The 13,680-nt window shown below is 29.8% G+C and overlaps 1 protein-coding gene across 7 annotated transcripts; it reads right to left on the bottom strand.

Moving 5' to 3' along the window:
* Window positions 1-396: 396 nt before the first annotated feature.
* LOC114269279 (putative protein phosphatase 2C 52) lies at window positions 397-12,197 on the bottom strand. 7 transcript variants are annotated; one of them, XM_082883816.1, is made up of 6 exons: window positions 11,824-12,197; window positions 4,567-5,042; window positions 4,143-4,487; window positions 3,901-4,018; window positions 3,598-3,821; window positions 397-985 (listed from the first exon to the last, which is right to left on the bottom strand). In XM_082883816.1, exons 2-6 carry the CDS (start codon window positions 4,825-4,827, stop codon window positions 518-520), a joined length of 1,416 nt encoding a protein of 471 aa, XP_082739942.1. In that variant the 5' UTR covers window positions 4,828-5,042; window positions 11,824-12,197; the 3' UTR covers window positions 397-517. The 7 variants fall into 7 exon arrangements, with proteins under 7 accessions (XP_082739942.1, XP_082739941.1, XP_082739939.1 ...); XM_082883815.1 differs by having other exon boundaries at window positions 4,567-5,074; window positions 11,824-11,993; XM_082883813.1 differs by lacking the exon at window positions 11,824-12,197 and adding an exon at window positions 6,201-6,628.
* Window positions 12,198-13,680: the final 1,483 nt, after the last annotated feature.

Raw genomic sequence — 13,680 nt, 5'->3', positions numbered from 1 at the left:
TTTGACGATGCTACCTATTTGAGTTTGAAACCAAGCCCAATTAAGTAAAGCTGACTGACATGTCAAGCACTAATTCATCGGTTTCAAGCAATTGTACATCATTTTTTGAGGTTTATACCTTTCTCCAGTGAAGTCATGCTTACCATTTGGTTTGCACATCCACAATTACATAACACTACATCATAATGCAGTTGGTCACATCAACGATAATAACAAACAAATGGTAAACATAACATTTTTTTATATTTTTCTTTTTCATGACCTTTTATCTCCTCTTCAACGTTGTCCTATCATTTTCATTTCGTCTGAAATGCAGTGAGAGTGAGAGTTGGCTCAATTTTGGGCAGTCAGAGTAAATAAAAACACCCCAGAATGGGAAAATGAAACCACTAACCGTCAAAACAATGCCATCAGTCCAGGCATAGTTTCTATTTGCTTGGATTTGTGAGGCCGAGAAGCCAAAATATTAGTAAAAACAAAGCTAATCCCAGTCAATTTCTCAGAAAATAAGGAAAATTCAGGTATTCAGTTTTTCCTCGGAAAATCTGGGAAGTTGAACGAGCGAGTTGACCCGAGTAACACCTTCCAAACCTGACCAATTCTGATCCTCATAAGCTGCAGTCTCCCCATTTACTTCAGCCTCAACAGTTCTTTTGTAAGGATCATGTTCTTCAGCAGATCTGACAGTGAAATTTCTCTGCAAAGATGGCTCAGAGTTCTGTCCATCGTCTGATTCCACGGCATTGCCAGAATGATTGCTCTGAAGCGTTGCAGAAGAGAAGCCTTGGTCATCATAATCTGATTCTGAGTCCATTTTACCGTCCAAAAATAAGCAAACCACGGCACAGTCATCCATCTTTGATGTGGGATATTTGGATTTCCATTCACGCGCTGCAGAGTTAACAAGGATCCTTGCAGCTGACGACCGGCTAGGAGCTGATGATACTATCTCAACCACTTCTTCGTTGCTTAATACATCCCAAACCTGCAACAGAACACACCAGAACTGGTTTTTGTTAAAAAAATATAAAATTAGAAGAAAAGATGTAAACTCAATGTCTTTGTCCACTCATTGACGACTTCAAATTTTCTTGAAACAAGGAAATAACTAGAACAAAATTTCAAGAATATTACACCCACACCATACTAGAACAATTAACATTCAAGCATATCTGCTGCTTTTCTAATGTTTCCAGAACCATTTGTATCCAAACATACCTCTAAAGCGTTTTCCAAACAGCAAGGATTCAATTCAGAATAAATCTTATGATCTCTTCTTTGATTTGGAAATCATACTGTTCCTTTTTTTCTTTTTAAAATTCAGTCATCAGTTGTGATATACATAGAGTTGGTAATTTAAACAGGGAGACTTCACCATCCGCACTATTTAACAGAAATTCCATGAGCAGAGAGGAGATAAATCTGTCATGTTATGTGGTGAATGCAGTATTTTATCAATGAGCACAGATATCTTTCCATCTCAAACATACTATCTTTCATCTGCCCACATATTTTAGAGATTTTTGTAACTGCCATTGGATATGAAATTATGCATGATTGCAAGTCTATAAAAATAATAAGCAATCATGAAAGAAACATTTCCGATGTACAGGAAATAAGATTGCACATGAAAGGCCACATATGCCTTCATCAAGAATGGTAGTTGACCAATAAAAACTCGATGTTAACATTTAAAAGAAATGGATATTATTCAGCATTAGTCTTCCTTATCAAGGTGCTAATATCATACGAAGAAAATCAATTATGGATGCAGAACACTAAATGAATATCTATCACTATTCACTATCATTGAGTAACTCAAATGCACAAAAGTCAACTTGATCAAACAACAATCAACAAATTTCTTCTTTCTTCTTTTCTCCACACTATCAAGAGAAAATGATTATAAGTTTAATTTCTTGGGGAAAACGACGAAAGAAAAGTTTTGAATGAACAGGAAAGCTAACTTATTCATGAAAATTGAAGGCCCAGTATCTACACAACAAATTTGTTAGGCAAAACCTACATGTTTCTAAATGATTTGGTAATTATAATTGTCGTGGCTGTTAACCAAAAAAACACAAGTAGTACTTAACCATTATGAGTAATATAATATATATACATGTTATGACAGGTAGATGAGAATTTTTTTTTTGAAGTAATTAGCTTAAACAATGATGACACAATGTTAAAACCATATGCTACCTAGAGAAACTAGTATAAAGGAAAATTGTGAAGATGCAGAATGCAGTTGGGATAACTGGACAAGTATAATGCCAATCTATATTCCTGCCCATAAGTAAAGATCAAGGGCTCGTTTGGTTTGATTTTCTGAAAAAAATTTGGGAAATTTTCTCTACAAATAAGTTTTCAAAAATAACCAAACCAAACAAATTTTCCCAAAAAAATTTCCCAAAACTTGTAAACCAAACAAGTTTTCCAAACAAATCTCTCTCTCACACACATCAAATCAATCACTTTTTCCAAAACTCTATCTCAAAATAATTTTCCAAAACATCTTTTAAAAAAAACCAAACCAAACATGTTTTCGTACTTTTTATCTCTAAAACACATATCTCAAACACAAACCAAACATACTGTTCCAAAGACAAGGGAGTAGAGACCAAGTCAAATGCACAATTATTTGGCTTCCTGAAGATACATCCGCTGCATGGTTTGAATAGGCTAATGTGCTGAAGGCACAAGTTCACATCCATATTCTTGTTTACAGTCTCAAGTCAAAACATGTGCTAAAGAATCTTCTTAGTTTCTTTTTCCCATTTTTTTTTTTCTTTTTCTATGTTAGGATAGCATAAGTTTAAGTCGGCTATTTCCGATGATCAAATCTCCAAAGACTAATTTTGGGGTTTTCGATTGGTAGGATGCTTTAGTTGAGTAAGTGAAATTGAGTTCACCACATGGAAAATATTCTTCAGTAAGTTATGCAGTCTTCAATTCCATTTCTAGCACTGTTCAAAAAAAATATATATATATTCCATGTCTAGCAGGTACACGACCTTGCACATCTCTGTTTGGCATCTCGCTTACATCCAGGCACCATCCCCTCTTATAGGACTTTGGGTCTCCTTTGTGCAACTTCTTGCAAGCTGAAAACTAATAAAAAAAAAAAATAAACTAAAAGCACCCCTCCCTCAACTCCACAATAATAAGCTTTTTTTCAACTGCAGTTAAGCTATTTTTGCCTCATAAAATGAAAGCAAAAGCTCCCCCCGAAAAAGTTATAAACTAAATTGAGCCTAAGTGTTGCTATAGCACCCAAGTTGTGTTAGCCAGGTTTCTGAAAATATGAAACTTATTTTAGATTATGTACAGATCCAAGAAGCATTTGATGCGTGTCTAGGAGTGTCCAAGAAGTGTCAATGTCCAGCATGAACACAGCTCCTCTACTAAAGTGTCTGTGTCACTTAGGTTCCATGCATATGTAATTTCTCACTTTCATTTGGTGCTGTTTACGCTCATATAATTTCAGTTATTTATTTCTTTGTTTACAGACAAATTCACGTAATTACTCTGCAAACCAAAGATCCCCTATACTAATCTGCAATCTACACTATGATGCATGGGTGTAAAACTTACCCCATCAGAAGCAAGAACAATGAACTTATCTCTTTCCGTAAGAATCCGGTGAGAGAATTCGGGAATAGAGATCACCCCATATTCCTTTAAACAAAAGTCCCCAAATGCCCGAGCCATTGCTAAGCCAGGGGCATCATCAAACGGCAGCCAAACTCTTGACACTTCAGGTTCATCTTGCAATGCAAAAACCCTTCCTTTACACCGTTTAATCCTTTCAGCTTCCCCTATTAATAATCACCCCAAATCAACACAATTCAGACATAAAAACAAACAGCCCAACAATTGAATCATGGTAAAACATACTTGGCAAATCAGGCTTTAGATCAACTGTCAACTGAATCGCTACCATGGAATCATTACCGTCCTTGGATCCCAAGATTGCCCGAGAATCCCCAATACTTGCCATGAAAAGATTTGCACCCTTGCAATCAAAACAAGACAACAAGAATATTAAAATTTAAAAAATTATAAAAAAAAAAAATCAAAGAAAATGAAGAAACAAAATGAAAACCAACAAAGAGTGCTGGTAGTGCTTCCTGCCATACCTGTTTCACTATAGTGACAGCAGTACTGCCACTGCAAAAGCAGTCCAAGTTAGGGTGGGACCTTAGCTCTTTGTCCATTGCTTTGTATGATTTAAGAAAAGCTTCTCTCCATAAAGAGCCCACTTTATATTCTGTAGTGCCATCCTTCTCAAGATCTCCTCCATCTAACTTAAGATTCCCAGTGCAACAAGTAGTACTAGAACCACTTTGCTTTGATTCATAAGAATGCAAGAATGACAATATCTTTAATGGCAACGCATCCCTTACTTTGCGGGCAACAAGATGACCATGTGGACCGTGGCCATCAAAGACACCACAAAAAGTTGCATCTTCTGACATAAAGTCCTACAGAAATACATAGGTTAAGAAATTGACTCCAAAAAATTACTAAAATATCAATCTCAAACAGAAGGATTGAACTTACTTCCCACACAACCATTGCATCCTGGTTTATACCCTTACGGCCCTGCTGAGTGAATATACAAGAAGATCGGCTCTTGCCATTCATGAATATTCGGTTAGGAATGGAGGAAAAATGCTGCAATGTGGTGACATGATCGGAAAATGTTTTCCTATTTCTCTTTCTCCTGCACATTCCAAGGCCCAGACGAGAGCGAGAAACACACCCTCCATTATTCCTGTTAGTATGGCTACTCCGACTACTAGTCGAAACACAACTCCCCATTTCTCCAGTCTTAGAAAGAATACATCTGTTTGAAACAAGGTACAACACGCCCCCCTTCTTGTAAGACCAGATCTCCAAATTCCCAAATCAGGTTGTAAAGTCAACCCAGCAGAAGGCCGAGGAAACTCCTGAGATTCCCACACACCAAACCAGGGCAACTTGGAACTTAATATAGACAACTCGGCTCTATTTATCTTTGGTCAAATGTCAATCCACTGGAGGAGACACAAGTCAATAATCAATCCAGCTAAAACAATGAGAAAAATTATTAATCATATTTATCAATTTTGTATCTTATTCTTATATACCAACATAAGGCAAAACAGTTTATTTTATAAATGCTGAATGTGAACAAGGAATTTAAAATTACACAAAGCCATCAAGGGAAGTCTCATTTATAAAATTAAACAGCATGAGCATATGTAATTATATCCACAAACAAACAATATAATACTCCAAGAATAAACCATAAATCAGGATACCCAGTTCGTTTTTAAACAGTTACAAGACACCTCAAAAAAATATTCTGTGAATTTTAACTACGGACGGCAGTTCGATAAACACGAGGTTAGTCAATAATCTCCCACTAGTTAATTAAATAAGTTTCCACAGGCATTAGGAATACTTGTACCTGCCTCTTTCTTCCTCTTTCCACCTCTCCACATAAAAATATAGCTCAGAATCTACAAGTGATTTTAAGAATATTTCCCCGTATACATATAGAAAAAGAGGGGTATTTCAGGAAAGGATCTAAATCATTGTTTATAGAAACTTCAAAAACCCTAGACTTTTAAGGCAGAATTTTGCAAAGAGAAACAATAGATTTTTATCTACATCACTATTCAATCACCCAAAAAAGAAACACTGCTTGTTTCAAATTTCGATTTTTTTATTTCCCCTCCAAACATATAAAAATGGAAAGAAACTGAAAAGCCGAAGAAGCGATCAAATTGTGTTCTATTTGGTGAAAGTGAAAGAAAAGTCGAAAAAACAGTGAATGGTCCGTTTGGTTGCATTGCAGAGAAACGAAAAGAAAAAAAACAGTGGAGAATTTCAAATCATAAGAAATCTACACTCAAGACAGAGCAAAACACAAGCATTATTCCTGGTAAACATATTAACTGAAATTTTTCAAAACGAATTGATTTTTTTTCTATTTTACCTCGGTTTTCTCGGCAACCAAACACACACAGAAATGGATGGAGAAAATAGGTACAGAGAGCCCTCTCTCTCTCTCTCTCTCTCTCTCTCTCTCTCACCACTCCTCAAAGCATGCATTTAATTTAACAGCAAATCCAAAACAAATACGAATGACAAAGCAGGTAGATCAAGTCAATCCAAGAAAATAAACAATAAAACGCGATGACAGTTACCTCTGTAATAATTCTTCATTCGGCGAATTCATTCAGGATGACCCCATTTCAAGTTTTAAGTAGAGATCGTAGATAGATAGATAGATAGAGAGAGAGAGAGAGAGAGAGAGAAGGTTTTAGTAGTTAAAAAAGCAGGAGCATTAATTGCGAAAGCAAGCAAAAAGTGGAAAGACCAGTTGTTTGAGAGACAGAGAGTAGTCGTCTACAGAGCGTCGGCTGAAAAACTATTCAGTGCTCTCGCAACCCCACGCGTTCATATTTTTCACTAAAATCATGCGGATTTCGAACATCTTAGCCTCCATTTGGAAGTGACTTTTTGACTTTTTTTGACTATTTTAGTCTGGGCTTAAAAGCTTGGTTTGGAAAGGACTTTTTGGCTTTTTGACTTTTTTGAGTTTTTTTGTGAGAGAAGAATGTAGGCTTTTTGACTTTTTTGAGTTTTTTTGTGAGAGAAGAATGTAATGATTATGGGTTGGATGTGTTGTTTTGTTTGTTATGACTAAAATAGCCTATTTTATTTTTTGTGACTAAAATAGCCAAAAAAACCCAAACCATGGCTTCCCAAACGAAGCCTAAATCTATATCCTTATGAAAATTATTCGTATAATACAATACCTCCTAATGTTTATTTAAGGGACAATTTTTTTATTAATTTATTTTTACCTATTTATATTTTATTTAATTTATATTATTTTTTTATATTTTAATAAGTCTTATAAGTGACATAATTGTCAAAATATTTATAATAATATTCACATTTACAGTGAATGTTCCGTAACGTGAATGTTCACACCGTTAATGTGAATGTTTACACCATCAATATAAATGTTAACATGTCAATGTGGATATTCATATTATCAATGTAAATGTTCACACTATCAATGTGAACATTCATACTTCAATGTAAATATTCACATCGCCAAATTGCTAATCGCTCAAAAAATATTTGTAAAGGTAGAAATGTTCATAAAATACCTTAAATATGAAAATTATGATTTGGTAGATCAAATGTTCAAATAATAAGACTTATTAGAATATAAGAATATCTTATGAACTAATTGGGATACAAACACTTGACAAATGATTTTCTAATAAATTTCCCTTTATTTAAATTACAAATTATTTTTTGTAGTTTTAGAAATTATGTCTCTTAAAATTTTTAATTTCGTAACAAATAGTTTCTTTTATTAATAAATTATCAAATTAATTAACAATTTTTAATAATATTAAAATTTTAGTTTAATTGATAATTCAAATATTTTTATTATTATATAGGTGAACAGTTAGAAATTTCAGTTTTTCAATTAATTTTGTTAAATGAAAAATTCTGACATAGAGATATTTGTAATTTTTCAAACCACATAGAACAATTCGTATTTTAAGCAAATTTCAATGGATGTATTTGTAATTTACCTTATAAACAATTCTTAGGGACATAATGTAATTTTTAGAACTATAAGGAATAATTTATAATTTAAATAAATTGCAAGGGGTGTATTTGTAATTTACCCCATAAACAATTAATTTTATTTTAAATAAAAAATTGGTTTTATCCTATGAAGTACGGGTACAGATATGAGTATTGATACTAATACAACACAGATACGTCGATATGATAAAATCTAAAAAAAAGTAGGGTATGAGTACGGCTTGGTACTTGTAAAAAAATATTTACTTTTAATTTAGAATAATGTAAAAATTAATTAAATAGTTTAATTTGTTAAGATCCAACATATAATTAACATTTAATGTCAAAAGTAAAGATATAAATCAAAATCTCAATATATTAAATAACTTATAAACCATAGCTTAATTTTAAAATCATGCTAAGTATAAAATTAAAAATAAAAAAGAAGTCTAATGATAGAAGTTTTATATCTGTAGTAGAAGAAAATATTATTTTAATTGAGGTACAATACGACTTGGGTATATACTAGGTACGTCTGGAGGCCAAAAATTAAGAAGAAAAAATTTGGGTACATGTTTTGTGTACCCAGTATGTAGGCAGAAATACCATACGAGATACTATATGTCGGTAAGTACTCGGTATAGGTATGACATATTTTTCGAAGTACCAATGCTTCATAGGTTTTATTAAACAATTATAAATACAAAAATAAATTATATTTTATTTTATAAAATGAATAATTTAAATTTAATTATATATGTTGTTATTTTGTAAAATAAAATATAATTTATTCTTATATTTATAATTATTTGATGAAATTAATTTTTTATATAAATAATTTTTATTGTGAAACTTACAAAATAAATGATTTGGATCATAGATATGAATTTAGATTAAAATCTATCTAAAAAGTATAAAAAGATAGGGAGAAAGAGATTGAAATCTATCAAAAAAAATATAATGTTTGGGAAGTGAGTTTTTATGTAGATTTTAGTAGATGTAGGTTTTTATGAGATAAAAAATTTTTGGTGTTTGGGAAGATAGTTGGGTTTTTATGTGGTTGGATGTGATGTTTGTGAGAGAAAAAGTGAAATGATTATGGGGTTGGATGTGATATTTTGTTTGGATGTGTTTTTTTTGGTTTTGCAAAACTTTTGTCTTTTAGTGGAAAAAATGAGAAAAAAATTTGGGAACTTGCTTCCCAAACAGGGAGATGAGGTATGAAAAAGAGCTTATCTCAATTATCAAGTGTTTTGAGAAGATGGTTAAAAATAATTTCTTAACTTTTTTGTGAGAGAGAAAAGTGAGTTAAAAGTTAGAAAGTGGCTTTTAATTCACTTTTCAAAATAATCCCAAGTCTCCTCATGTTTCCAAACACCCAACATAAAATTACAAGTTTTACTTTCTAAATATGATATTTATGGAGTATTATGGGGGATATTTGAGAACAAGTTGAAAAAAAGTCAAACATTAACTTTTAATTCATTTTAAGTCACATCATTTTTTACAAACAAAACTAAAAAAATTAAAAAGTTGATTTTTAACTAACTATTCAAATCAGCCTATGTGACTGTGTTTCAAAACCAGCCAATAATTTCTCGTGAGAGAGAGAGAGAGAGTTGGGTGGCAGTTTAGTATTAGGCTTAACTGTGGGAGTCAAGAGCCTCTCCTTGCAAGCTTGTGCTTACGTCCGTCCTTGCAGGCCTTCGGGTCTACTTTTAGGTCCAATTTTGATAATTCGAACCGTTTATATTTTATGATTTATTCAGTATATCATACCTGTAAAAAATCAAGTTGATCGGATATCAGAAAGTATGTGTTTGAAAAATTGAACTAAACACTATTTTTTAAAGAATTAATAAACAGTTTTCCGAACATATGCTTTATGATATCCGATCAACTTGATTTTTTACAGGTATGATATACTGAATAAATCATAAAATATGAACGGTTCGAATTATCAAAATTGGGCCTAAAAATAAATCCGAAAGCCTGCAAAGACGGACGCAAGTACAGAAGCTGCAAGGAGAGGATCCTCACTCTAACTGTGGGAGTGGATTCCCGGCTGAAATGATGAGAGAGAGGGGCATGTCCGTCTCTAAATGATTAACTCCACACGCCTCCACGCTCTTTTTAAATGCGCGTTAAAGACACCATCCCTATTCAATTTTATTTTTTTTTTGGGATAAATTTAACTAATATAATACCCGTGTTATGCACGGATACAAATAAATAATTAAAATTTAATATTTTTAATTAAATAATAACATAAAATTTGTATAAAATATATATAAAAAATAATTTATAATCAGTTAAACTTTAATTATTTTTATCAGAATTTCATTATAATCATTTCTAAATTAAATAAATAAAAATATCTTTAGGGATCGTTTGGAATGTGAATTGACTTTTTGATTTTTTAATTATTTTATCTTGGGATAAAAACTCTTGTTTGGAATAAATTTTTTGACTTTGTTAACTCTTGTAAGAAAAAAATAAAATTATTATGATTTAGATGTAACATTTTATTTTATTATATTAGACTAAAAAGCTTATTTTATCTTTTTATAACTATTTAACCAAAAAAATCTCATTTTAATTTATGCCAGATGAAGGCTTAAACCCATCTCCTATGATCATTACCTAAAATCAATTACATAATTTCTGAATTAAACAAACAAATAAATAAAATATTTTTCAACTCACCTCCTAATATCATTGTCTAAAATTCATCTTTTCATAAAATCAAATACATAATCACAGTTGGTTGAATTTTCAATTTAAAGAAATGAATTAAATATTTATTTGTCCATCTTCTAAAATATTTACCTAAAATTCTTCATTCTCTAAATAAATAAATAAATAAAAGATCAATTCACATCTATTCATATAATTTTTGAATTAAAAAAAAATAAAAAAAAAATTTCAAAATTAAACAAATAAATAAATAAAATATCTTCAAACACATCTAATATAATTGCCTAAATTCATCCTTTCCTAAAATCAAATATAGAAACACAATTTTTTAACTTTTCAATTTAAAAAAAAAATGAATTAAATAATTATTTGCTCATCTTCTAAAATTTAAACCTAAAATCCTTTCTTCTCTAAAATAAATCAAAGAAAGATCAATTCAAATCTATTCATATAATGTTTGAATTAAAAAAATGAATAAATAAAATTTCTTCAAAATCTTATAACATATTTACCTAAAATAAAATTAAAAAAAAAAAAGATCAATTCAAATCGATCATTACCTGAAGTCAATTTTTCAATTTAAAAACAAAATAATTATTCATGTGTCTTATATAATATCCGAATCAAACAAATAAATAAATAAAATCTCCTCAAACTAGTTTTTGAGCGCTCTAATGTCTCAAACTAATTTTAATAATATTTTTATTTAAAAAATTGAAAAAAAAATCTAATTGGTTAGGCTATCAATAAATAAATTTTAAAATTCAAAATTATGAAAACTATCCCATAATTTTTGGGTTTCAAAAGGAGAGAATCACTCAAATGTAGAATAGGAAAACATAAAAGTATGCCTTCCCATTTTTAAATTTTTTTTTGAATTAAATATTTTTAAAATATGAAATTATATTAGACTAAAGGTATATTTGGAATTTCCTTTAAATGTTCTTAACTTTCAAATTAGATGGCTAAATTTTATTTTTGACATTTTAGTTTAAGATTTTTAATTTTCAAAATTATAGATATTGTTAGATGGACTAATACTTCTATGCCATGTGTATTTACTAAAATTTAAAATTTAAAATTTTAGATTAATATTTTAGAGCTAATAGAGCATTTTAGATGAAAAATACTTATAGTTTTCTATCCCACAACAATGAAATGTTGTAAGAATCAGTTCAAATCAATAATAGCATGGGAATACATACAAAGCAAAACAAAGTCAACAATAAAAAAGATTAATTCAAATTTAATTTCTAATCCAAATTGATTAAACAAAAGGTACATGGATTTATTACTTGCATGATTCACTTGTAGCCTTACAATTTCGAAAGCCTTGCAACCTCGAGTTTTTTTTCTTTGGTGCATAGGTTTGGATCAAATAAAAATTAAGAATAAAAAAGAGAAATAATCAAAATGGAAGTAGCATAGGGAGAGGGAAAGATGGAAAGAATACTTACAACTTGGTGAATAAGTACTCGAAAAGATAATTAGATTAACTGATAAGAACGCATCAATTACCTTTGCACACAAACTCCCAAGTCATTTATTCGTAATGGGTGTTCCTCATTATAGTTCTCAACTTTGTTGTATTGTGTGCTCACAATATGAAAACTTGGAAAGAGGAATTGAAGAAGACGAAAGGAAAGGTAAAAGAAACATGAATGAGAGGGGAGGAAAGAGGTTGATTTGAGAGAGTTTAAAGGGATTTTGCCTTTGTTTGGATTCTTTTTTTTTTTTTAAATTCGAAAAGTCAAAAGAAATAAGGATAGAGTGGGAGTATGCCACATAAGAAATAGAGGGAATTTATAATTATAAAAATTCAAAAAATTAGTTTGACACTTTAGAGGCATTAGAATTATTCATATTAGAAATCCACTTTTACTTATATAATACTAGCGATAACCCGTGCCATGCACGGGCAAGTAACAAAAAAATAGTAAATAATGTTGAACATGTTAAAAATTAATAATTAAATATTATGATATTAATTTAGATGGGTATTGAAATAATATATTTAGTGATATTACTATATTTAATTAAATAAATTTTAGAAGAAAAAAAAGTTCAACTGAAAATTAAGAGTAAGAGTGGATAAAAACAAATTAAGTTTAAATTTGAAGATAAACTATATATATATATATAAAAGAAAATTAGATAAATCCTCAAAAAATGAGGTAGAGAGAAATTCAATAATTGAAAAAAAAAAAAACAAAGTTGAAATTTAAAATTAAAAAATAAGATAAGACAAACTTAAAAAGAAAAACAAAATCTAATATAACTCTAATAACAGAAGAACTTGAGAGGGTAATAATTAAAAAATTAGATAAGAGTGAAATGCCACTTATAATTTTTTAAAATTTATAAAAAAAAACTAAAATAAAATCGAGGTAGTATGTTAAAAATCAGATAAAATTTAAGTGCCACTTATAATTTTTTAAAATTTAAATTTTGTGTAGTTAAAAAATAAACAATTATGTTATCTTATTATACAAATTTTAACTCTATTTTGTGTCTACTACCTATAATTTTAATCAAATTTTGTCTTCTAAAGCTACTTAATTGAAATAAGAAAGAATAAAAAAATATAAGAATATAGAAAGTGAAAATCAGATAAAAAAAGAATAAACTTAATTGAAAATTAAAAGCAAGAATCGATCCTATAAATATAAGATAAAGATTAAAAAAAAAATCAAATGTAAATTTAAAGATAAATTATACGAATATAGAAAGAGAAACTTAGATAAATTGCAAAAGTAAAAGAGAGAAGAAAATACAATATGAGATTTAAAACATGTGCTTCTTTTCACCTAAGATGCCAAAAAATCTTGCATAATTGGTTAAATCACCCGTTTAATTTCTCTACAATGTTATTTTTGTTCTCCAATCTTTTTGCCTAATTTCATATTGTCATAGAAGTTAGGTTTTGAGATTTATAAATTTATTTATTTATTTATTTCAAATATCCTTGGGTAAGACATAAATTGATGAAGAAATAAATTGATGAAGAAATTTGAATTATAGTCAAACTCATCTTTTATCTTTAAATATTTTGAAAACCTTTATCTTTAAATATTTTGAAAATCTTTTATATCCATGCCATAAGTAATCAAAAAGTGAAATAAAAAATATAAAAAAAAAGATAAGAAAAAATAGGAAAATAGGAAAAAGGGGAAAATAGAAAATAGAAACCTCAACCTTTTGTTTTTGTATTTTATTGTCATATCCTCACCACATTCATTAATTTCCCATCATCCACCCTTAGCCCTTTCACTTACAAAAATGTAGTGTGGAGGGAAAAAGGGGAGATGACATTAATGGAAGTGATAGACCTCACAAACAGAGATTAGACAGGTTAAGTCTTTTAATAGTTGTATG

This window comes from Camellia sinensis, chromosome 8 (assembly GCF_055761805.1).
Source record: "Camellia sinensis isolate YWXY chromosome 8, ASM5576180v1, whole genome shotgun sequence".
Taxonomy (NCBI): Eukaryota; Viridiplantae; Streptophyta; class Magnoliopsida; order Ericales; family Theaceae; genus Camellia; species Camellia sinensis.
Note: the sequence above shows the minus strand (reverse complement) of the source record. Positions and strands in the feature narration are given on the sequence as shown.